The sequence below is a fragment of the Callospermophilus lateralis genome, chromosome 11, assembly GCF_048772815.1.
Source record: "Callospermophilus lateralis isolate mCalLat2 chromosome 11, mCalLat2.hap1, whole genome shotgun sequence".
Classification (NCBI taxonomy): Eukaryota; Metazoa; Chordata; class Mammalia; order Rodentia; family Sciuridae; genus Callospermophilus; species Callospermophilus lateralis.
In genome coordinates, this window is record NC_135315.1 from 103179353 (window position 1) to 103205536 (window position 26184).

General features: G+C 50.8%; 1 protein-coding gene across 1 annotated transcript; it reads right to left on the minus strand.

The window, feature by feature from the left end:
- Window positions 1–26184, minus strand: LOC143387422 (beta-secretase 2-like). The gene is made up of 11 exons (XM_076841852.2): window positions 26091–26184; window positions 25839–25900; window positions 24144–24232; window positions 13779–13995; window positions 10446–10574; window positions 9066–9200; window positions 7006–7107; window positions 6208–6357; window positions 3362–3530; window positions 3125–3129; window positions 1–81 (listed from the first exon to the last, which is right to left on the minus strand). Exons 1-11 carry the CDS (start codon window positions 26182–26184, stop codon window positions 1–3), a joined length of 1233 nt encoding a protein of 410 aa, XP_076697967.2.

Here is a 26184-nt window from a genome sequence, read left to right on the forward strand (position 1 = left end):
TTAGTCCTTGGCAAAATTGCTCTGTTGTTCTTTCTCAAATGGTTCAAATGGGGCAATCATTGTCAAGGTGATCTTGAGTTTCTGAAATAGAAAAAAAAAAGAAGTTGTACTTTCAGAAGAGCTATAGAAAGGTAAAACAAATTTAGAAGGGTCAGACATGGCTCCTCGTGACAGAAGCATAAATGGTTCTCTGAGTCCCTTATAAATTCTTCTCATTTCAATATTTATAAGAAGCATAATCATCATTTTTTTAATTCTAAAATTGTGTTTGTTAGTAAATTGAAATAAAGAAAGGAGACAAAACACATGCTAAATAGACAATTGTCCACAAGGCTGAAAGCAGACTGAATTGTATTTTCACTCAAAATTATTTTTCTTCACACCTTGTAGATAGTTTTTCTTTTACTGTGTCCATATTTACTATACATTTATTAAATTATATTTAGGATGAAAAGTATACTGGAATTCATTACAATATATCTAAAATTTATCCTCACCTTATACATACTATACATATACTTTTTTCTAATCAGTTAAGTTAAACAAAATTAGTATTTAAATGAATAATGTAAAGAATACAAGAATAATTTTATAATAATATTAATTTTTTATTTCTACGAATCAAACCTAGATAGATAAATCAGTCCTGGAAAAGGATATATCTGAGAAAGCAAAATAAATGAGAATGGGAAATGAAACATGGGCAAAGATAAGGAAGAAAAGAACATAAAAAATCCCTTTATTAATTTGATAACTTTGCTGAGAGTGTTTTATGAGATTATATTGGATTGATCATGGAAAGGAAATCGTCTTTTTTCCTTGAGTAAATTCTAACCTGTGGTAATATTTTGAAAGAATTTGTTGATTCTTATCTCTCCATAAACATACGAGAGTGTGTGTTCAGGTTCTGGGCAACGGTACACCTAGGGACTGGAGTGCCCACGGACTGTGGCATCCTCCAGCGGTCCAGGGCTAATCCCCCACAGACACTGTCATTTTCTGACATTTAAAACATCTATCTACTCCTTCAACATTTTATAATTAAAAATGAAGGATTTTAAAAAGGAAAGGCAGGATAACCATTCCATTTATTAGAGGTCTATAGAGCACCAACAGCTCCTTTAATTGCAGCCCTGAGGGATGCAATTACTTTAATGGCTAAGTAATTTGCATTGAAGAGGGGACATACATCAGGGTATATTCCCACAGCCAGCATAATCAAATGTTTAAGTGCCAAAGCCTTCAATCCACTTTAAAAAAGCAATAACACCAAAAATCTTATGTAAGAGCACCTAACAAATAATTCAGGAGAAAAGCAGGAAACAATGTGGTCCTGCCCAGAGACACTCCATATTAAGCCATTTCCAACAGCAATTCACTTGGGAAACTCACCACCGCTCCACTCCGAGGTATTCAGCAAAGTGGATGTGAGGACAGCTGTTGCCTAGTATCCCCTACTTTAATGGTAGGTATTTAACGAGAGAACAGAAATGGTGTGCAAAACTGCTTTAGTTCTTAAGATCCCCTCAGTCAAAAAGAAGTAAATCATTCACAGTTGGAAAATATGGTGGCATTTCAGGCCGTGTGGTCCCACTCACCCCCACACTCAGCGACACTCACTCAGTGACAGCCTAACAGGCAGAAGTTAATGCACATGGAAAAGTGGACGTCTGATCTCAAGGGTGGAAAACATGGCCAATCTTGAAGACTTCAGGTCTGCTCACCTGCACCAAGTCGATTGAGTGTGCGTTGACACCTAGCAAGGTGCCCCGCCAGGTACCCACATGTCCTGGGCTGGGGGTTTATCATACAGAATATGAGCTGGCCTATCAGTCCAGAGGTAGCTTTTCCTTTTAATACGCTCTTCTTGGGGCTGGGGTAGAGCACCTGCCTCATACACATTGAGGCACATGAGGCACTGGGTTTGATCCTCAGCACCACAGAAAAATACATAAATAAAGATTGTATCCATCTACAACTTAAAAATTTTTTTAAAAAATATTGCTCTTCTTCCATTCCCCAAATTGTTGGGCACTTTGAGAAACACTGGTGTGCTGTCAGAGGATGGGAAGAACCACTCCCCTGCTCTAGTGACCAGGTTCAGACTATGGTTTAGGTATTAAAACCCAAACTCCCTCCCTAGCAACTCAGCTGTACATGTGGCATTTACCTTCCTGGCCTCTCCACGTTTTTCAGCTAAACTGGAACAGAGTGAAGGTGCCTATGAGGCTCCCTGGGGGCCGGTCCAGCATCCCTCCCTGTCCCTCAGCTCTGTCTCATGATTAAGGCTTTTCCCCATCAAGTCAAATTCCCTTTCCTTGCACAACACAGAGATCTCGTACTTCACTCTGAGCCCGTCTTTGCCTCTTCTGCTCCTCTCTGTTGTCAGTTGTGGTTCAACCCCAGGGATCTACCATTCCTCTCTCCTTTGGCATCTAAGTAGCACAACATCAGCATTTCACTCTGTCTCTGACTCCAAGGCCAAAGCAGCCCCGATTTTTTCAGCCTTTGAACTCCAGGTCTGATACACTGCAGCCATCCTGGCCACCTACCTGGGCAGACTGTCCCTCCATGAGTTTCTGGCAGCTCAACTGCGTGCTGGCTCCTTTGGCTGGCCTCCTCCTGGCCAGCCTGGACTGCTAGCCGCTAGTGCCCCATCCACCCTAAAGCCAGGTGCTGCCTGAACTCCCCATCAGAGCAGCCTGCTCAGCTTTCACAGGAAGACCTGCCATTCCTCAAGCTAGACTCTGCAGAGCAACTCGCTGGGTTGCCCCACACCACCCTTCAAATAAGTTTCACAAGAAAAATGGGCTCCTTGGTCTTATTATTTTAGGATTTTGAGAAAAAGCAATGATAGGTATTTATTTCGTATTTCACAATGAGGATTGTGTTGAAGGAAGAATATACACAGCTTGAATATGAATGTTCTTCTTTATGTTCCTTTAACCGTCAAAGACCTGTAATTCAGGGCCTGGGTGCATGTGGTTCAGTGGCAGAGCATGGGCTTAGCAAGTTGAGGCCCTGGGCTTCACAGGCAGCACCCCAAAAATAAAACACTAAACCTTGGGACTCGACACCAAGGCCCCAGGGAGGATATGTATTCTGGGTGCATGGCCACTCTCACCTGACCTGAGAGGTAATGATAGTGACTCACGGTTATTGAGCACTTGCCCTGTGCTGAGCACAGGGCGAACTAACACGGGACATGGATTATCTCACTGCATCTTCCCAACAACCCCGCCACCCATTCTGTTCTCTGGGTGAGACCTGGTGACCGAGGACAGGCTTGACCTGCCCTGCAGCCCTGCTTCCCAGCTGGTGCCCTTACACCAAGTGCCCTCTGAACATGAGGAGCGCTCACCTGCGCACGGGCTGGCAGCAAAGCCCACCCTCTTCTGCGCTCTGTCGAAGACCACGTAGAAGCCTTCCATCACGGTGGCACCGATCACCAGCGCGTTGGTGGAGGAGGAGATGCCGAATCGGTAGCACTCGTAGTTCAGGCCAGCCTCCATCATGGGCTGGATGTAAAGCTGTGGCGGAAGGGGAGGGGGAAGAAGAAGAAACGGCACCAGTCGGATGGTGTCACAAAACAGTGACGGTCACCGCAGGCTCGGAGGCCCCCATGGTGAAGGGGAGCCACAGAGAGACAGATGGCAGCACAGTCCCTGCCACCCAGGAGACAAGATCAAAAGCATAGTGACATCCATGCTTATTGAAAGGGACAGAAACACGAGGACACACACACGCCACCTGTGGCTTACGCAGGCACGTGCTTACAGAAGGAGTCTGTCTGTCTGTCTGATCAGACCAACATGGAAAGAGGGGCCTCACTGCACTTCCCATGTTCAGGGAAGGTGAGCAAAGGCCCTGAGGCAGGAGGTGACTGTCTTCAGGGTCTTCTGTAGGTGGACATCCCGTGGCTGCTGTTCTGGGGAACCGTCCCTGCAGTATGGCCCTGTCATTGTTGGACTGTCTGTCTGCAGACCCTGGCTCAGGGCCACAGGAACCACAGCTCCTCCCTGGATGTCACCACCTTGGCAAAGGGTGACTCTGTGACTGTGTTGAGTGAACGATGGTGCCGAGCCTGACCTGAGTCCAAGGACACTGATCTATAGATGCGACCAAGCAGCACCCTAACACTGGGCAAACCGAACTTGGATCTTTTACTCAGTCCTTTCTGTGTATGTCCCAGTAGATTTTTCCAAGCCATACATCTTGTAATATGTTGGGAAGCTTCAGTCTTGCTGGATCTCAGAATAAACTGTCTGCCCTAAACTAAAATAGCACAAATAGAAAAACTAGTGGTATTTAGGCGGAAAGTAAGTACATTTTTAAGGTCATGTTAAAAAAAAAAATCAGAATCGCCCTGTCGGTTGACACTAAAGTATGCTATTATTTTTTTTAAATTTTATTGGTGCATTATGATTATACATAATAGCAAGATTGATTCTGCCCTATTTGCACACATATCCTAGCTATAACCTGACTCTGCTGCACTCGTGGTCATCTGCCTGCCTGTGATTGCTGAGGCCTGAGAGCCCCACCCTGGACCTTTGTGGCAAGAAGCCCTGAGGATGCCCTGGGTGTCAGTACAGGGGCTGGCTGGGCAGGGCAAACCACATGGATGAGACAGTGTCCACGTATTGCAGTTTGACTGACCAGTTGTTATAAACAACACATTATTTTAAAGATGCTGAAAATCAATCTTTCTAACAGCCGTCTATGCAGGGTGCTCATTCAAGGTTATCTGGAAACGTCTTTGGTTGGCGTTACTCCCTCTCCTTCACAGTGAGAAAGAAGGGCCGAGCCACCCGCTCCAAGTTACTCGGGATTCAAGGGTGGTGCTGACGGTGTCACTTGAGCCCCCATGCCTGGCCTGTGTGTCCTCAGCTGAGCTGCTCTCCTGTGGCTTTCTGTCCCCCCCTCCCAGGACCCCGGGACCTGAACACAGGAACAAGTGGTATTGCTCTCTCCTTCAGAAGTCAGCCCCTCCCGATTCTCCAGTCCCAGCTCTATCTCCCATACACAGATCACAACTGGGACCCACTCCTGTGTCAGCAGGAAGCACCTTCCCTCTGCTGCCTGCCAGTGTCCAGAGGAAGGCTGTCTCTGAACCTCAAGGTGCCCATCTTCATCCCCCAGGAATTAATAACCAACAGAGAGGAGACATCAGATGACTTTCACAAAGAAAACAGAAGGCAAAAGGAAAGAGGAAACAGCACAGAATACATCCTAAATAGATGACCCCACCCCAGAGGAGTGGACTGGCAAACACGCAGCATGCGTTTGAAGGGCAAGTTCACAAACGGGTGATTCTGTTCAGCGAGTCTCAACAAAAGCAGGGCTTGTCTGAGCTGGGTCTTAGAAGACGGGAGGGATCTGCACACACGGAGGAGGAGGGATGGGCTCCCAGGACGGGCGCCGGTGGAACTCAGGCCAGGAGATGGGAGAGGCTGAGGCACCCCATGGGGGTCGGGGATGGTGGGAATCGGCTGCAGAGGAGGACGCAGCCTGCTGGGGAGCTGGTGGTGAGAGGATCTGGGCTAGGGCTGTGGTCTGGGGAGGGGTTGAGGGATGCTGTCTGCTCAGGCACTCAAGACAAAGGACTCTGTCTGCGGCTACTGGAATCATAGTGAAAAATGATAATGCCTCCATGGCTGAATAAAATGGTGTGGGGTACATGTTACAAAAGTGCTACCCTTCTTCATGGCCACCCTCCACAATGTGTCTCCGTGGCTCCTCCTACTATGAGGGGCTTCTCTATTCCCAGCCCCGGAATCTGATGACCTTGGGGTCCTTTGGAGGGTACTGCGGAGGAGAGGGCTGACAGTTCTGAGCCCAGAGGTCAGGGGTCACAGCAGGGATCCTCTCCTTAGAACCCAGTTGCAATGTCAAAGTCAGGTATGGAATGCAGAGAGACACGTGGACACATCATGTTGCCCACCTGGCCCCCAGACTATGCTTAAGGCTACCCTCCAGCCCCCTGTTCTGGGGCCAAGGAAGCCCAGCGCCCGCTACCAACCAGAGACAGGTGAGCCAGCATGGCGGAGACCAGCAGACCTGTGGGCTCAGCACCAGTGTGTGCCTGGGGGAGAAGGCTGTCCAGTGGGGAGTGTGGCACCTGTAATTCACGGGCCTCTGCACAGAGCCCCTGGTTCTGCTCCTTACTGTAGGAAGCACAGAGGCAGCAGAGGTTCGCGTAGGTACCTGAGGCAGGATGGTGATGCGGAAGGATCGGCTGGAGTTCTCCTCCCTCAGGTAGATGGAGATCTTAGGGAAGTAGGACCAAGGCGTTTCAGAATTCGCCCAGCACGCCAGCTGGGCCCCGCTCCAGAACCCGTCAGAAAATTCTGGAATCTAGACAAAACAAGATCCCGTGAGAAACAGGGAGCAGTCTCGCGCGTCAACAGGAAACAGTGCCCGGCTTGCCTGGTCCCCTCGCCAGATGCCTACGAGCACAAACAGCATTTCATGTGGACAGAGTGGCAGGGACTTCAGTCCCTTGGGGGTGTTGCTAACGATGAAATAATAATCGTAAAAGCTGCTCAGACTCACAGAGCGCTCTTGAGCATGAGCACTGGGCTTATGCAGCGGTAGCGACTTGGCCTTCAGCCCCAGCCGGGTGGCCACTGGACCCCTTCACTTTGCAGATAAGGCAACCAAAACACAGAGAGGGACCGAAACTGCCCCAGGCCACACGGTGGTAGGTGGCAGCCCCTTAGAAGAGAGAAACCCTACTGTGACCCTCAGGGCCCTTATGGGTGTTGCTGCCCCCTGGATTCCTGACTCCTGCGAGGGCTGGAGCCTGGCAGTCCTCCAAATCTTGGCTCGGGTGCCACCTTGTCCCTGATCCTCACGGAGCGCCCACGGCCACCACCGCACACCTGTCCCCCCCGAGGCCCTTAGCCTGGGACACTTCCTGGTGTGGTGGGGCTCTGCTTCCAGCCCCAGAGCTCCTGGCACTGCAAGAGCCCGCGGGACTCACCATGGACGTGCGGGACTCACCATGGACGTGCGGGCCACAGCCTCCACCACCGCGTCGAATACCTTCTGGGGCAGGCGCAGCAGTGTGGTGCCGCTGTCCACGATGGCCTTGTCCGCGTTGTACTAGAAGGGAGGGGGCATCTGCATCAGGGCACACTCCCACCAGCATGGCTGGACCTGCCACATGGAGCGGCCCCATGCCCTCTCCCAGGACCCCCGACCCAGCACAGAGGGAACCCCTTACTTTAGAGGCTGACGTGACTTATTAAGGCCACATCTGCAAGCTGCACAGATCAACTTTCTATTACCTACTCGTGGGCAAGGAGGACCACCCCCCATAGCTTGCCATGTTCGCATTTGAGAGGAGACTGACAGGACAGGACACCCGTGGTGGGCACTGCTGTTGTTTGCCTCTGGAGTGCCCCGAGGCCCACCTGTGAAAGGCTGGGACTCCAGCCCCAGGTGCCCTTGGCAGGTGATGGGAAGTTTAAGAGATGGCACTTGCAGGAGGCACAGGTGACTGGGGCGTGACCTTGCAGGGGATTGTGGGAGCCTGGTCTCTTCCTGGCACCCTGCTTCCCAGCTTCCTCTGTTAAATACTCCCACCATAATGTGCTGCATCCCCACAGGCCTGGAAGCAACAGGGCAGTCAGTCATGAACTGGAATCTCCAACCTGTGAGTCAAAATCAACCTTTCCTCTTTTTAAGTTGTTTACCTCAGTTACTGTGATGGGAAACTTACACACACACACACACACACATGCGGCAGCCAGCCCTGTCCCCACTGTCACATTCTTGATGTGACAGAGGAGAAAGGGGATCAGTGGGCCAACCAGAGATAGGCCACTACATCCACTAGGGACCCAGCTGAGTGAAGCTGCCTGGGAAAGGAGGAGGCATGGCAATTCCACCCTCCTACTTTACACAAGTCTGTGACTCCCATGGCCAAACATGCCAGTGAGGTCATGGAAGTGAGCAGGAGGAGTGAAGAATTTGGAGAAAATGAAATGAACTGACTTTTTAATATTATTTTCAAACACGCTTATTTTCAGTTTAAAAACTAATGTGAAAGTCAACTCTGCTTGCTCCTAAAACTATATATTTTTGTACCTGTATGAAGAGTGAATACATGACAGTCCTGTAGGGCATGCAGGATAGAGCCCAGGCCTAGGAATCCAGCCTCAAGATAGGCGCTGTGTGCTCTCTCTCTCTCTCTCTCTCTCTCTCTCTCTCTCACACACACACACACACACACACACACACAGGCCCGCATATGGGTCCATCGGTGAATTGTGAAGTGTGAATAAGTGCCTCTGACATGAACACAGATTTAGGGCTGGGGCTGAAACACTGTCACAACAAAACACAGGTGTGTGAGCCTTGGTCCCGGGGAGTCTGCACGTGAGCATGGGTGGAGGAAGGTGGTGGTGAAGGGCAGGGAGCTGGTGGGCAGGAGCACAGGAGCCACGGGGTCTTTCACAGGCCATGCTGAAAGGCCACAGCGCTCATGATGTCACACGTGCCCCGAAAAAAGCCACAGAGCAGTGAGAGGGTGCCTCGCAGAGTCACAGCTGTGTGTCCCTGGGCCCGTAGCGCCTACCTCGTGACCCAGCAGGCAGGCTCTTCCTTGAGCAGGAGCTGTGAGCTCAGCGGGTGGGGACCGCTCTCGAGGGCAGGGCCTGGCCACACAGGGCAGATAAAGTACATGGCTTTGGGGGGTTCAGTTTTGCTGAGTTCTTTCCCCTCCGTCCCCGATTCTGATAGAAATCTGCTTGTTTCCTCCTCTGTAGCGGAGGTCAGGGACCCCCAGGTCAAGGCACTGCAGAGGGGTATAGTTGGCTCTGGGCTCCTCTCTCCCTGCCTTGTGCTAGCTTTGCCCCATTAAGCCAGGGGGTCTCGGGGGCTGGAATTCATGCACTAAAGTACCATCCACAAGGCCCTGTGTCTTTTCCCATAAGAATCTCCTGAACTAGCCTGTGACATAAGGCACCTTCTGACTTCCTGTGCAGGCTCCAGACGTGAACGCTGAAGCACACCAGGCCCAGGCCCCAGACAGGCCCGACAGAGTGGCGGGTGCTCACCTCTTTGCAGTCCAGATTAAGGCTCTGGCCTCCGATTTCCAGTTTCAGAATTTCTATCTGATAATACCACTCCTCCTTTATGGGGGTATACCAGATGTCTCCTTTATACAGACTGGGTTCAATTCCACCCAGGACCTGGGGAGGAAAGTACAGGTGTAAGAGGAAGAGCACAGCCAACATTTCCACCTAGAAGCACTCGTTCACAGGTGAAGCCTCACTGGAGTTAGCACTTGTTCTTTATTGTGATGTTGGGAAGCAAATACTGATGCTTCAAAGTTAAATGGGGAATGTCTGAGGGCCACAACGGCAAGGTCACACAGAGCCATGCCCTGGTGTAACCAAGACCCCTTGGCGGGGTCCTTATCTAAGGAAAGCACACACGACTCCAGCTTCACAGCATTGAGACCCCCACCCCAAACAGATGCAATAAGACACCTAGCTGCCCTGACAGATGGCAACCAGTCCCCTGGAGGGCAGGGACCAGGAAAGCAGAGCACGGGGGCGTCCCCAGTCACAGCATCAGGCTGCAAGTGCTAGGCTACCCTGTCCCCTGGGAGCAGGGAAAGAAGCGCTGGGAAGCTGGGTACAGTGGTGCACACCTGTAATCCCAGGGACTCAGGAGACTGAGACAGGAGGGTCACAAGTTCAAGACCAACCTCAGCAACTTAGAAAAACCTTGTCTCAAAAAATAAAAAGGAGGGTAGCTGGGGACACAGCTCAGTGGTAGAGAAACCCTGAGTTCAACTCTTACTTTACACAAGAAAAAAAAGACAAAGACAGGAGTATTGGGAGCTGGTGACCATCAGCCGATGACAGTGGCTGGGATGGGTGCTGAGCATGCCTCTCAGGGTCAGGGCAGAGGGGGTGGCCAGCTCTCCCGGAGATGGACTCTCCTGTGCATCTTCCTGTCCCCTGTACTCTAGATGTCTGCGTGCAGGGTCCCCCAAGGGAAGTTCTGGCTACAGTGTATCTGTGCGGCTGATAGTCTGGATTGTGTTTCCATAGGAAACACTTGCTCCCCGTGCTGTGTGCCCATGTTCCTGTCTCCCAGGGAGTGCATGGCCCCCACCTACAGTAGACCCAGCTGCCACCTCCCCTCGGCTCCTCTGTGCCTTTCCTCTCCCTGAAAGCACTGTGCTTTCAAAGGTCAATAAGGACAGAGGGAGTGGGATCTGGAGGCGCATATTTCTAGATGGCGGCATGATTAGGAAGGATAAAATAATCCCCAAGCTTATCCATTCTATAACAAAGAGTATCACAATGCTACAGTACCTATGTGTGCCTATGAGTCTAAAATTTCTCATCCAGTTTTTAGTAAAGCTGAAATAACCCCATAAATTTGTGATTTTTTTCATCCCTTTAAGACTAAAAGATACCCACAAGACTACCTCCGTTGGTACCAGATCCAGCAATTGGCAGTCCCGCCCCACACATCTGCATGGAGAAGACATTGGGGATCTTTGCTTGAGTCACCAGGGAATCGAAGAAGGTCTTCAGAGAGCTTGATGGCTGAGGAGGGTGAAAAGAAGGACAGGGCTTCACGAGTCGTGGTGGAGATGAGGGACGCCCAGTGTGGACACCAAGCGCGGTCCACGGTTCTTTTGGTCTTTCAAATTTGGAGTTTTCCAGCTAAACCACAAAATGCTTGTGATTAGGTGTGGAGACCCCCAGTGGCGCTTGCTCCTGTGTGGCACGCGCCTTCTGCAAGAGCTCTGTTGTGAAGGAAGACAGTGCTTCTGGGAGTGGCGCAGACACCCTCCGATGGCTCACCACGGCCTCCAGAGTGGGGCGTGTGTCCACGTGGAAATGGGTCACGAGGAGGAAGTGGAGTTAACCTTGGACACTGGAGGGTGGCAGGGAACAGTGTCTCTAGGAGCTACTGCAGCTGCTGAAGCTTGACCCACCTCCCAGCAACTGCCCTACATCAAGTGACTAGTGACTGGTCCACCAGGCAGTGAGTCCCCAGCCCAGGCCCGGCCAGCTGGACTCTGGCAGCATCAGGAGAGTGTCAGTGAGCCCCGGAGTTGAAAAGGCTGGTGACTGAGGGGAAGGGGAGGTGCTGGGGAGCGAAACTGTCCAAACTATGCTCCAGCCCGAGGAGGTGACAGGGAAACCCACTCTGAGGTGCAATTACAACGCAGCAATTAGAAAAGGACCTAAAAAGACAAAGCCCGGTGATTCCCATTGCCAAACCGCAGCAGGCCTGGTTTGCTCTGTGTGTTGTCATACAGCCTTGGTCCCCACTCAGAGCTACGCGTGCAGAAGACATCCCCATTTCTGCAGAAGGTCTCAAAGGGAAGAGGGGTACTCTGCAAACAGCTCCACGTCAGGGAGCCAGGGAGCAGGCAGCCAAGCAGAAAGTCACTGACTACAGACCTGAGTTTAGACACCTGGGAGGATCTAGATAAGCCACTCGTGGGTGGAGGGTCAGTTTTGGATGCCATCACAACAATGAGCAGAGGCTGAAGGCGTCCCCTGACACCTGTGGTCATTCGGCAGGAAGGGTGGCTCACTGAGTGCAGAGCTGACATCGCAGTTCTGGAGGCGGGAGGGATGAGTTCTGCCTCCCACTCACTCAGCCCACCCACATCTGGCCGCCAGCTGGCTACCTGCAGCAGAGCTACAAGCCCAGGGACACAAAGTCCCTGCAGGAGGGTGGGGTCTGGTGGACTCTGGCCTGCCTTCCTCAGAGGCAGCAGGGACAACACCACCTGGGACTGAGGCCGGGCTCCACCCTGCTGACCCAGGTCATGCCTTTGTTTCCTGCCTGTGATAGCAATCACCTGCCAGGCCTGTTCTGGGACCTAAGGGGACACATGATCAAGGCTCTGCTATCATTCTGCCAAGCCACTCTCCACTGGAACCCTGCCTCAGGATCCCCCAAGGGATTCAAAAACAGGCAGTGGCTCAGGATCAACCCCAAGGGAACATAGTCTAGTGGGTGTGCAGTGGTAGCTGTCACACACAGCCTTGGTGGGAGCACTTGGGGCTGACAAGGGGACACCATACACTGTGACCTCTACTGAGTGCTCGACACCCTATTCCAGAAACACTGGGTGCCTGACCCACACCACTGTGCTGGTCCTTCCAGATGGGCCACTTCCCCTGCAGCTCCTATTACTGGCTCCTCCAACTCGGGGGCATGAAGCCAATTGTCAGTCATCTTGCAATTTCACAGATGAAGAGAGCAAAGGTCATGTGGGGGGTCTGAGTAGTCCCCCAAAACCCCAAAGTAGTTTGTTCTCACAGAAGTTTTACACTCTATTAATTGCAGATAATTGAAATTTACTCTACCATCTAGAATAATTTGCATAAAATCAATCATGCTCACATCTTTCATTTCCAAATGGCCACATAAAGATGAGATGTTTTGCCCTAGGTCACACTGTCTGCGAAATGGGATTTACTAAGTTTCTACCCGTCTGCAATCTAAGACGTTCACCTCAGGGTACTGTGGCTGCTCTGCAGAGAGGGTGAAAGGACACGGGGTTCTGTGCTCTGAGTGGAGGGGTCAAGCCTTTCTGACCTAGCCCCCACAGCTCTAACATGGGAGACCACGAGGTGGGCATCACAGGACACAAACCTCGAGTGAATGAACGGCTTGTGATGCTCTCCCCGGGGCCTGACAGGCACCCAGAACCAGGTCAGCCTTTCTCCCTGGGGAGTCACCGGTTGCCACTAAACCTGTCTGCTCCACCACACACCATTTGCTAATGAATGTGAACAGGAGTAACGGTCCCGCAGGGCGGGCAAACTGGCCTTCCGCTCTGGATCTCCAAGGGCCCACAGGATCTGTTGCCAGGGTAAAGACCCTTCCTTCTCACACGCTGAGCTCTGCCTCCATGTCTAAGGCTGCACCACGAAGCCAGGTGTGCGGCCCAGGGCCAGCACCACAAGAGATGCCCCCTGTGCTCTTCGCAAGCCCATGCAGACCCGCCTGTCTCCGGGAGCCCAGGGCACACCTCTGCTATCTAGTCCCAATTGTTCTGGTGACACTCCCAGGGAGAAATCCGCCTTCCTGCCTCCCTCTTCTGCACACCATTATTTCCTGGGGGTTGGCCCCGAGTACAAATATTTGCAGACGTCCAATTCTGTCCCGCCCCATGATGTGAAGGCCACGATGGCCCTGAGAGTGAGGTTCCCGATCTCCTGGCTCGTGACTCCTTGGAGGGGTTGGCCATCCCCAGGGCAACTCAACATGTTCCTGTTCCAATTGTGTCCTGGGAGGCTCCCCTAGAGGGTGAGTGATGGCAGGACAGGAGGGCAGCTCCACCTGCTGATGTCCCAGGATGCCCCAGGATGCCCCACAGGCCCCCTGTTCATGTGCCTGTGTGAACTGAACACATGCATGTTTTCTTTCAAATCTGTTTTGGTAGAAACTCCTGAACCAACTCCATAATCAACACAATTCAGATTCTGCTGACGCCTTTTAGCATCAGAACTAAAATAATCAAAAACAAAAACAGAAAAGTTCATGTTATGATTAAATCCTGCAGGGATGTTCCCAAGAAGTGTGCCATTTACCTTTAATTTAAAAGTGCTTGGACCTGAGTGTGGGAGCACTGGTCTGTTTCAACAGTGGGGGGGGGGATTCTCACTGGGTACCCTCCGGGGCAGTCCCCCGTCTCTTAGCCCTTTAATGGCTGGTTCTCAGACTCTCATCCATAGTTTATTAACTTAAATAAATGGCTGAAATCCCTGGATTTGCCTCACCTTGGCCAGGGTGGCATAAGCCAGTCCAAGTATTCCATTCCATTTGATCCCAGGCAGAAAGAAATTCTCTGACTTGAAAATAGTGGCGATGTTGACAAGAAACGAACTATTGAAGCCCTTTGGGATGGTGACCACATCCTCCCCCATGAAGCCAGTCCAGCTGCCCTGTGTGTACTTCACAGTGACTTCGAAGCCCTTGAAGCGGTAGGTGCTGGACCTGCAGAAGGAAAAGAAAAGTCCATTGTATTCCATGCACAGAGCCAGGTTCCCTGACCCACAGAGGAGAGGGTGGTCACTGTGGACAAGCAGCTGTCCCCGTCGCAGCCCACTGTAAGCAGTTCTTCATGATCAAGAGTGCTGACAGGTGACAAGTCGCACTCTGACGACAGGGTGTGGTGCCACGTGGAAGGGCGGGTCTGGGGTTATCCTGTAGCCCTCAAGTGTCCTTCTTCCTCTCCTCACCCCAACCCACGAATCCCTTCAGCCTCCAAGAACACCACCATATCTGGGCACCTGCCTGGCCCACTGGCTTCGCAGGGACACTGGATGCTGCTCTGTGACACAGAGGTGCTGGCAGCCCAGGAGGAGGCTCTACCAGCTCTTCCAGCAGTGACTGAGGCTCAGATTCACATGACCCAGGTGACAAAGACCAAGCCCCCTCTTGGGAGTCCAGGTCCTGCCTCTTCAGAGCCAGCATTGCCCCTGAAGTCACAGGCCCTTCTCAAGGCTCTCCTAACCCTCAAAGCTGATTACACTCATATCTAAATGGTGGCACGACCAAGAGCCTGGGACCCTGAGGACCACAGTTACTGACAATAACATGAACAGGGGCAGGCGATGGGCAAGACAGATGGCAATGCCGTCCTCTTGAGGATCAGCCAGTGACCCGCTCGGCATGTGAGCACAGCGCACTTCCGGTAGCATGAGAGTGAACTGGAGCTTCTTCCCAAGATGGCGGGAAAGCAAGGGACTCGTGGTGAGAGAGGCCTCTCTGACACCAGGCACTTACATGAGGGCACGGAGTCCTGTGGCTTTGGGGAGGCCCTCTTGGGGAGAAGAGAGCGGGCGTTAGAGTCCTGGGTGTCCAGCCCTGCAGTCCTTCTTGTATCCACATGAGTCTGAAAACTCTTGGGCTACCGGAAGGAACCCCAGGAATGACTCTGGGCAGATATCTGGACATTCAAGACAGAAAATGACCAGGTTCCTAAGACAAGTGTCAAATCACCAAACCAACCACCTTAGAGGGCTCTTCTTCCTGCAGTTCCACTCCACTCTGCCCCAATAAAAAGGCTGCACAACATCAACACAAGCTAACGTGTCTTTATGTAGAAGCTAATGCAGTCTTGCTTGGGGTCAGGAAGAAGTTAAGTCAGAGATGACATGATTCCATATTTATACATGTTTATTTTTCATGTATCTTTTACGCTATACAAATGTCAACCATTTTTAAATATTTTTAGTTGTAGATGGACACAATCTCTTTATTTTATTTATTTGTTTTTATGGGGTGCTGAGGCTCGAACCCAGTGCCTCACACATGCTAGGCAAGTGCTCTACTACTGAGCCACAACCCCAGCCCAGATCATTTTTAATTTGTTAATCACAGTTCTGAGAATCTGACCCTGAGGATGTACACAGGAAACGGAGATGGTCACAATGTTTTATTTATAATAGGAAACAAACCAAAGGCCTAGTAAAAAGGAAATAGTTCAATAAACTATGGTGTATTTGTATGAGAGATTATTATGCAGCAATGAAAATATGGTTTTTCCTACCATTTAAGTGTCAGGGAAAAATTAAGTTGAAAGAAAAATTTGTTTCTGTGGCAAAATATTCAAAACTACTTATCACAGTCAAATATTAGCAGTGGCTGTCTCTGGGTAATGGGTTTGGTGGAGAGATGCCCATTCTTGTCGTTGAATCCTTCAGCAACTTCTATATGTGACTTTTAGAATCAGGAAAAAATGTTATTTTAAAAAATGTCTGGCAAAGAAATTTCAGTGCAGTTTAATTTATTCTCACTTTTATGATGGAGAATAAACTCTGACGGGTGTTGAATTTTAATATCAGCTTACCATTTGAGTTCCCTCCACTGTGGCCCTAATGTAAGAGGAACACCTCCTGAGGAGGGGCAGGCGCAGAGACAGAGGGTGAGGGCAGCAGAGCTGGGCACCCTGAGTCCCGGCTGCCCCACCAGAAATCGCCATGGAAAGTGCAGTTGGATCTTTAGGTGTGAGTATCTGAGGATGGGTGCAGTGCCAAATTCCAGGGTCAGTGCAAATTCAGATGGGCCAGGCACACAGGAGGGCATGCACACAGTCATGTTCAATGCCAAGAAAAACTTTGAATTATTCAGTCCCTTTTGACATTTTGAGGTCATTCCTCAAGGTCAGGAACACCACTGCTGACACTTTGAAATGCTTCGAGAGCACGGTTTAGAAAGGAGTTAGCACACTTTGTCCATTGAAGAGCCCACAGAGAAACGTTGCAGGCTCTGCATTGCACACGAGGCCTGTCACAGCTAGTCAGCTCTGCCACCGTAATGTGGAAGCAGCCACATGATATGTGGAAACGGCTGCGTGGCTGTGTGCCAATAAAACTTTAGATTTATAAACGCATCGGCAGGTCAGGTTGGGCCCAACAGTGACAGTTTGCCAACCCCTGGGCTAGCATGTTAGTTATCATCCCCAAACAGTCTCAAGTGTGGTGGCCTCCTGTTTTTACTGCCTCTGGTCTATAAACAACTCCTTGGGATAGGAACCTGAGCCCTTCTGGATGCTGGGTGTTAGGCGTGTCTTCTACAGTTTCCTGCCCAGATTGCTGGCCCCTGACATTGTTCTGGATATTTCAGTGTCATTTGAGGAAAGGGAGTGGCAGCTAGTTACAGTGCCTGGATTCAGGTACAGGTTCAGCCCCTCCCACAAGCCTCCAGACCTGGGCCAACTCTTCAACTTCTCTGTGCTTCGGATTCCTCAACTGAAACATGGGGTCCTCCTATCAGACCCCCTGGGGTTAATTATGTGGATTACAAGAGTTAACACCATGCAGCATTTAGAAAAAAATCCCAGAACATGACAGGTACGTAACCAAAATAGCTGCTATTATTATAATTATCTAATCACTTGCTACCTTCTCCAATCTATGAGCTACTATTAGAAAATTCAAGAATTTTTTTTCTAGAAAATGTTCCTACAGAACTACTAATAGAAAACTGGAAATCCATATGCAACAAAATGAAACTGAATCCCCTCCTCTCGCCATGCACAAAAGTTAACTCAAAATGGATCAAGGAGCTTGATATCAAATCAGAGACTCTGCGTCTGATAGAAGAAAAAGTTGGCTCCGATCTACATATTGTGGGGTCGGGCTCCAAATTCCTTAATAGGACACCCATAGCACAAGAGTTAATAACAAGAATCAACAAATGGGACTTACTTAATCTAAAAAGTTTTTTCTCAGCAAGAGAAACAATAAGAGAGATAAATAGGGAGCCTACATCAAGGGAACAAATTTTTACTCCTCACACTTCAGACAGAGCCCTGATATCCAGAGTATACAAAGAACTCAAAAAATTAGACAATAAGATAACAAATAACCCAATCAACAAATGGGCCAAGGACCTGAACAGACACTTCTCAGAGGAGGACATACAATCAATCAACAGTACATGAAAAAATGCTCACCATCTCTAGCAGTCAGAGAAATGCAAATCAAAACCACCCTAAGATACCATCTCACTCCAGTAAGATTGGCAGCCATTATGAAGTCAAACAACAAGTGCTGGCGAGGATGTGGGGAAAAGAGTACTCTTGTACCTTGCTGGTGGGACTGCAAATTGGTGCGGCCAATTTGGAAAGCAGTATGGAGATTCCTGGGAAAGCTGGGAATGGAACCACCATTTGACCCAGCTATTGCCCTTCTCGGACTATTCCCTGAAGACCTTAAAAGAGCGTACTACAGGGATACTGCCACATCGATGTTCATAGCAGCACAATTCACAATAGCTAGACTGTGGAACCAACCCAGATGCCCTTCAATAGATGAATGGATAAAAAAAAAATGTGGCATTTATACACCATGGAGTATTACGCAGCACTAAAACATGACAAAATCATGGAATTTGCAGGGAAATGGATGGCACTAGAGCAGATTATGCTAAGTGAAGCTAGCCAATCCCTAAAAAACAAATGCCAAATGTCTTCTTTGATATAATGAGAGCAACTAAGAACAGAGCAGGGAGGAAGAGCAGGATGAAAAGATTAACATTAAGCAGAGACATGAGGTGGGAGGGAAAGGGAGAGAAAAGGGAAATTGCATGGAAATGGAAGAGGTTGTGAGGGGAATGGGAAAATAAACAAGGAGAGAAATGAATTACAGTAGATGGGGTAGAGAGAGAAGATGGGAGGGGAGGGGAGGGGGGATAGTAGAGGATAGGAAAGGTAGCAGAACACAACAGTTACTAATAGGGCATTATGTAAAAATGTGGATGTGTAACCGATGTGATTCTGCAATCTGTATTTGGGGTAAAAATGGGAGTTCATAACCCACTTGAATTTAATGTATGAAATATGATATGTCAAGAGCTCTGTAATGTTTTGAACAACCAATAAAAAAATAATAAAAAAAGATTGATTCATAAAAAAAAAAGAACTACTAATACTGAAGACCCCGAATTATCTCATTCTAAGTTCCCATAACCTCATGGAAAGGCACAGCTCTTGCCCACAGTGGGCCTGGCTTTGCTAAGGAGGTTGAAGTGGTGGAGGAGCAGTCATCCCCCTGAGCAACAGGCTTCTCAGAAGGTGAATCCCTCTTTGCTCTGCCAACGCACAGAACCGGCGGTGGTGACAGTGATGTTCTGCTTTGCCACTGCCCAACATGGCAGCAACACGTGGCTACTGAATGTGACAATAGTGTGACTGAAGAACTGAGCCTTCGTTTCATTGAGCATTAGTAAATTTAAGCTTAAAAGGTTACATGTGATCACTGGGCGCTCTTGCAGAAACACAATTCGAGGTAATGTGAGAAAGAAGAGTAGTTCTAAGCCCTTCTCTCTGGGTTTCTTTCACTAAATCTCAAAGAGTGGAGTCCTGGAGAAGAATCATAAGGAGCTCTATGGATAATAAGCATAGAATTTCCAGAACTTTAAATTAAACAAAAATTCTTCTACCTTAATTTTCTAACATCCTAATTCTTGGCACTGAATGGCCAACCCCTCTGTTCATTAATTAAATATACCCAGAGAGCATGCCGGGTGGGCTCCTCATATGTAAGGTCCATTCCAGTGCTAAGAAACAACAATCTGTCAGGGACAATCTGTGGGTGGCAGGAAAAAGTCCAGTCACAGCAACAAACACACTTTGAACCAAACTCAGAAGACAGTCTGTCTCCGAGAAGAGAGCTCAGGGGACTCAGGATTAAAAAGCAAGGTCAGTCGAAGAGGAGAGGAGAGCAGAGCCGCAGAGTGTCTTATTGTTTTAAATGAAGCCCACCAACGTTTCCAGAAAACAGAAAAGAGAAGCAAGAAGGGCAGATTCAAGGCAGCTGAATCCTTGGGCGGCTCTGGGTCCCCTACACCAGGGAGCGCTGGGTCTCCTGAAGAGTTCTGCCTGAGCCTCCCTGATCTTTTCAGGGTTGGATTCCACCTGTGGGCGGGGTGGCCTGGCCCAGATGACCAGAGGTCCCTCGCTCTCTTCTGTAAGTCTGGAAGTTACCAGAAGGAACAGATGGAACCCACGAGGTTCAGGGCAGCTCAGCAAGCCTGCCCAGCCTCGTGGGTCCTCAACACCCCCTCAGCAGTGACCACTACTCACGGCCTCTAATACAGCCAGTCCCTCCAGGAAAGCACAGGTGTGTAGGAAAGCACCTAAATAATCAGGCAGACAGATCTGTCACTGTTACAGGGAAAGGCATTTGATCTGTGTCCAGTCTGGCCTCTGTAGAGAAGGCACCAAGTTGTCTTCAATCCCCGAATCCCACTTCCAGGAATCAGTTACAGAGAACAGTTGGCTCCTCGCCACACCCTCTCTGTGGGCTTTGCTCACATGCAGCCCAGGAGCCAGGAAATTTTAATGGGAATATATACTTAATTTCCTGACCAAATCAGTAGAGGGTCGAGGGGTGTGTACATTGGCTTTCCCTCAAGCCAAAGGGCCAGAGGCTGTTTTATTGGCTAAAAAAAAGTAGATAAAAAAAATACACAATTCTTTCCCCACTGCATAGTCATTCACTGGAGCACTCGCGACCATGGAAGAAGTTCTGACGGAGACTAGCTATGCCAATGACTCACGGCAGCCCCACCTCTCATCCCATAAATCAAAGCCAAGCCAAACCTCCAATTACTGTAGAGTGCCTCGGGAGACATTAAACCTGAATGCCCAGAGACTGGGGACTGGAATCGGAGGCTCAAACCCAACCAGAAACCCTATGACAGCTAAGATCAGAGGCCGAGGCTCACACTGAAACCTCACCACGCGGGGGGCCACATTTCAGAAAAGACTCCTTTGTCCAACACGCAGAAGGGAAGAGAATACCCTCTGTGCTCCCACTGAAGAAGGGCTGAAGGTGCACCGGAGGCTCAGGCCAAAGTCGGGGAAATGCATCGGACAAGCTAGCCTCGCAGCAAGTCATCGAGAGAAAACACCGGGATCTTGAAATAATGGATCTGTGTCGGCCACATGCCTCCCAGAAGCTTGGAAAAAGAGAAGGCGAGGTTAACACGAGCCCCAGAAGGGACTGACCTGCAAGGCCAGCCTGGGACAGGCATGTGTCTGACTCGGTCAAGAAAAGAAGTGGCCTTCGAGCCCTGCTGAGGAGCGGTCTGCTGAAAAGAGGCAGGACCAGGGCAGGAGGCCTGGCCGCAGTGCAGCTTTGAACACAGCAAACTCAGCAGTACCTGCTGGCAGGCAGTGGTCAGGGGCCAAAGTGACCACTGGGGCAGCCCAGGGCTCTCCCTGGACATGGGTGTGCTCTTATTCTGTTTTTATCTACTCACAAGAGGAGAAGCAGAATCAGAAACTGGAGTGGTCAGAGAGCCGATGGCAGGTCTGCGTCCTCTGGTGGGATGAGCAGGAGGCTCGGCCACGCAGGGAGCTGTGTGCACCTCAGGAGTTTGCACCAAGTCAGGGGCAGATGGCCAGAGAAGCCCAGCCTTTAGGTTGGGTAAAGGGACCCACCTGCCACCTGAACACCAGGCTGGCTGTGTGCACAAAATCCACTTGGACCAGCCAACAGGGAGGTTAGACAGATGTGGCCTCCCGGGGCCTGATGAGAACAATGAGTGCAGCAGAGTCCAGGGGAAGGATGCCCGGTTGTGTGGTTGATTAACCATGGCTCTTGCATGGAGGGCGGTGCATGGTTTGGCGGTGGTGACTGTTATTTACCCCTGGGTGTCTTGACAATGGCATTGGCTCGGGGCCTGGGTGAAGAAGCCCATCTGACTTCTGTGGAGCTGGCGATTGTCAGCTGCCCAAGAACCCCATCTACCTTCAGTCTAGAAGTGACCACCACTGTGTGAAGTCTGCACGTTTAAACCCGGAAGTGACCGTGCACACTAGCCCGACCTGGCTCTCCAGTCTCTCTACTGTGACTGATGTCGACAGATGTATGATAAGGAATGAACTTATTTGGGATGTGAACCTGCTCGGGCTTGTTCCTCCTGCCTCTGTGTCCTGAGCACCCCGCGCAGGGGAACCTGGGTCAGTGTGCAGAACAGACCAGAACCTGCTCAGAATGGACACAGGGCTGGACAACTTTGTCACCAGGAGCGGTTCTCAGTGAGGAGGACACCATCCCCTGTGGGAGAGCGGTGGAAACTCTGGGGGCATTTTGGCCACTGGTGGGCCAGCATCAGGCACAATGGCTATCCTAGAAGCCCTTGTCCCTCATCCCTGTCCACGTTCTGAGCCCCTCTGAGCACGCACACGGGTGAAAACCCACCTGAGCCCCAGATGTGCCTCCTTTTCACATACGCACTGAATATTTTCTATGTGGGTTTAACAGAAGTTGGATGTTAACTGCTATGTAAATAAGATGGCAGGTGATAACTTTTTCTTTGAACTTCGCCAGGATTCTTCACCACATAAGAAACCACTTCAACAACCCAAGCTGCGCTGCGGGTTGGAGTCTTACTCAATCAGCCCTGGTCAGTCTACACTGGGTGATACGCAGCCACAGTGGTCCCTGCACAGCCTCCAGGCCCTGCCCTCATGGTTTCCTAGTGTGCTCGAACCACAGGTCACCTTCAGAGACAACGACTACCTTACTACACATCCCTTTCCTTCCTCCCACCCACACAGGTGTTTATTTCCTGAAATAAAATAAAGCTACTGGAAGAACTTCAGATTTGGGGTGTCTTGGATTCTGGAATGTTCACATACCCACAATGAGCTACCTCAGGAATGGGAATCAACTATAAAAGCAAAGTTCACTTATTTGCACCTTGGACATGCAGCCTGAGTCATTTTACACAGTATTTCTGGGGCACCTGTTTTGACCATGACCTGTCACCTGAGTCCAGGAGTGGACGTTTCCACCTGCAGCATCATGTCAGTGCTCAAGAAGCTGGTGGACTTTGGAGGATCCCCGATTTTTGGACTAGGAGTGTTCCACGTGGGAGCTCCATAGGGCCATGCAGAATTAGGTATGCAGGTTGAATTATATTTCCTGTTTGCTTTCGTTTGGGGTGACACAGAGCACTTGTCACGAGGAGGGTGTGGGGCGGAAGGCCCGGGACTGCTGTGCAGAATCAGGAAGGTGGGTGGGCTGCTGCCTACTTGACTTCCCAGGCCATGTGGATAAACATGGGAGGTTTGGAGCACCCTGGCGTCCCGTCCCATGACAAGGCCACCCAGAGTGAGCAACTGGAGGTGGGAGCTGTTTGTGGGCAGAGGACTTGGATGAACCTGCGTCTGAATGGGAAAGGACAGCCATGCCCCCTTCCGCACCGAGAAACACCACCCACTTCTCTGCGTGTTCGTGGTCACAGCACAACTTCTGGCACACACTGATCTTCTCATTCCCCAGGCCATCACGGGCCAGCTAGTGTACCCTAGGATATCAACGGCGGGATCTTACAACATGTGGAGTCACGTGCTGCGCTCTAAGTTCCTTGAGGGGTGCCACTTTGTTCTGTGGCTCTGTGGGGCTCCGCATGCACTGGCCACCGCTCCCCCTATAGCCAGCAGCTGCAGCTGCACACCCAGGTCACTGGCCATTTGTCCCCCTCAGGGGAGCTGCAGCACAGCCCACATAGGACTGTTCTGGGGGTGTTTTCTTTCCCATGCCAAAGTCTCACTTTATTAAGTCGCCGGGTCCTCAGAAACCTCGAGCTCTTATTTCCCTGTTTTCTGGCAGCTAAATGTGGGCTTTAGTCCTCGGAATAAAGACTGTGGATAAGGAAAGTGAGATGCCAAGGGTCCGCCGTCGGGAATCCCGCCAGCAGTTCTCAGGCTATGGGAGTTTGTGACCCTATGCATGTCGGCAGGCTTGCTCTGCCTGCTCCCTTTGAGCTTCACAAAAACTGACATGAAGTCCAAATGTGGACAGCATTAGAGCACCTTCAAGTGCCCAGAGGGCGGGGACTCCAGATCCAGGGCTCTTGTAGAACTGGAGAGTGACATGAGGCCACTGGGGACCCTCCCTGCACCCACTCAGAGGTCCTCTGGAGCCAGGAGTCGTGGCCGCTGCACTGGGCACAGTCTGCTATTCCAGAGACCTCCACCCTTCTCACAAGTCCATCCCATAGCTGCCCCGTGGAGCCCCTCAGTGCTTAGTGCTTAGTGCTTAGGTCATGTGCTTTGTGCTCAGCACCCTCACTCTTTCCCAATGAGCCACTGACTTCTTTCCCCAGATACCTCCCCACAGCGATGTTCCTGTGAACTGTGCCCTAACCCTTCTGAACGACGGGGCAACGCAGAGCTGGCTTTGCATGCTTACCCCTGCCTAGAATGGCCCCTGCCTGAATGGCCACACTATCCCATGGTGTTCCTCTGCCCACACCTCCCTATGCACACTGACAGCTCACAAGCTCTGCACTCCTGTGTAAGTGCAGAAGTTGTTTCACTTGACAATGCATAAGGTGACTCTCCTGTGGATGCACCGAGGCTACGTAAGGGGGATTGTGTGATGGATTCCCCTGAAGTGAAACACGCACATACATACATGTGCATCTACGTGTATACATGCATGTTCAGGTACACATCCAGACACAAGCACAGATGACGAATGTGCGTGTGTACACATACATGCACACACACACACCCTGAAAGTGAGTCAGTTTTCTGGCTGGTTTGTTCCAGTATATTCTACATGCCAATTCATGTGGTGTGCCCCCCCAGCCAGGCCCACTCTGGACCCACCGCTTACCTCTCTGCGTCAAAGTAGGTGTCTACGTAGGAATGGGGGGCACCTGCCACGGCGAAGTTACTGCTTCCAGTGTCGACGAGAATCTGTAGCTTTTATTTTTTTAAGGAGACAAAATAGAAAGTATCATAAGGCAAAAGCTTGTACTGGCTGTTGTAAACCGAATCAGACAGAGTCCATGAAGAAGCACACACAGTCTTGGAAACAGCTCTGCAGTCGCTGCATCTCCCTCCAGGCCGCTGGGACTGGCTAACAAGGCCGAGCCTCCACCAGCCCCCAGCCCCAGCTTGTGCCCTGGTTCCCTGGCTGGGACACCCTCTTCCTGCCTTCCCAAATCTCTGGGAAAACCAGATCCAACGTGACCTCTCTCCTCAGCAGCCTCTTACTGGCCCCCTGGCCCCTCTGCAGATGTCCCCTGCAGAGTGCCTGGGGACATCTGCCCCAGTCCTGCTTTTGTAGCTTGATTACAGTATAATTTCTGTACAATAAAAATGCAAGATCTGAAATGCGTGGTGAGACTATGGCCATACCACCCTGAAGGTGCCCAATCTCGCCTGAAATGCTCCGTGAGCACTGCCACAGTATGTCCTCAAACCAAGACGCAGAACTTCTGTTGTCCCTGAACGGTCCCCTTGGCGCCTCTTCCCCAGAAGCTGCCACGCACGTTCTGACTTCTATTACGCTCCTGAACGTTCTGTGAGGGCAACGGGGCGGTGCTGGGTTTGCTCCCTTGCTGGGGTCTTTGCTCTTGGAGTCTCCGCGGCGGAGGAGCGCTCCTCCACGTGCGCGGCAGTGGGTCTGCTTCTCTAGATGGGGCTGGCTGGTCTCCAGTTGAAGGCTGGTGTGGGTGAGGCTGCTGTGGACGCTCCTGGAAGTCTTTGGACAGATGCTTCCATTTCTCTTGGGTAAATACCCAGGACTGAAACCTACTGGGTCACAGGGTCAAGATGCCTTTCTAGTGTTTTCTAAATAAACGGCTGAGCAGCTCTCCAACACAGACATACAAGATGCACTCCCGTGGCAACGTGCCAGGGTCCACTCTGCTTATTTGCTCCATATTCTCCCCTAAATCTGGTGTTGGTGGCCTTTGCTTTTGCCACACCAGTGGAGATAGTGGCATCTTGCTGAGGCTTCTTGCCCCTCCCCAGTGACCAATGCTGTTGAACTGCTGCCTGTCCACGGTTTGGCCCATGTACCCTAGTCAACAATGGCATGAGGGGAGAAAGGGTGGGTTGCCCCTCTTTATGCCCAGCACTATCCCAAGTGCAGACACATGGCCAGCTGTTTAGAGAGTGAAAAAAGCCTCTAGAACACAGAGTAGGTAGATGAAGCCCAGAGGCTGAACATCAAGTTTAAACAGCTAGAGACAGGAAACAGAACAGGCAAGCTTCTGTCCAGCATTATCTCATGGACAGACTGCTGCCTTGGCCAATACCCCCAGTTTTGCTAAGTCTAGAACTTTCTATGCCCCCAACCCCCACTCCTTCCCCTTGGACTCTGGAACTCCAGCCTTCCTGAATTCTCCTCCTGCTTCTGCGACTCTTCACACCCCTGCTGCTGGATGGAGTTACCCAGGGCTCAGCCTGGCGTGGCTTCTGCCCTCTAGACTCACAACCTCGTGTCTTTAAAGGCCTCCTCTCACCCCTGAGCCCCAAGCTCACAGCCAGTCGGTTCCTGGCCCCGGACTCCAGGCCTCACCGGCCCAACACCTGCATTTGGTATTTCACGGCCTTCTGGTGTTGAAACCCCAACCTGACACCCTGAGTGGATGTTGTCAGGAAACAGGGTCTTCACGGAGCTGGTCAAGTTAAGGTAGCATCCCTAGGGTGGCCCATCCAGTCGGACTGCAGGGAGGGGAAGGCCCTTGGAAAGATAGAAACATGCAGGAGCTGCATGTGACAATCGAGGCAGGGGTCAGGGCTGCACAGCCCCAGGACACCAGGGACTCACAGCCACCACCAGGAGCTGGAAGAGGCAGGGCAGGCTTCTCCAGGGCCTCAGAGGGAATGAGGTCCAAAGGAGCACCAAACAAATCTGCATTCAT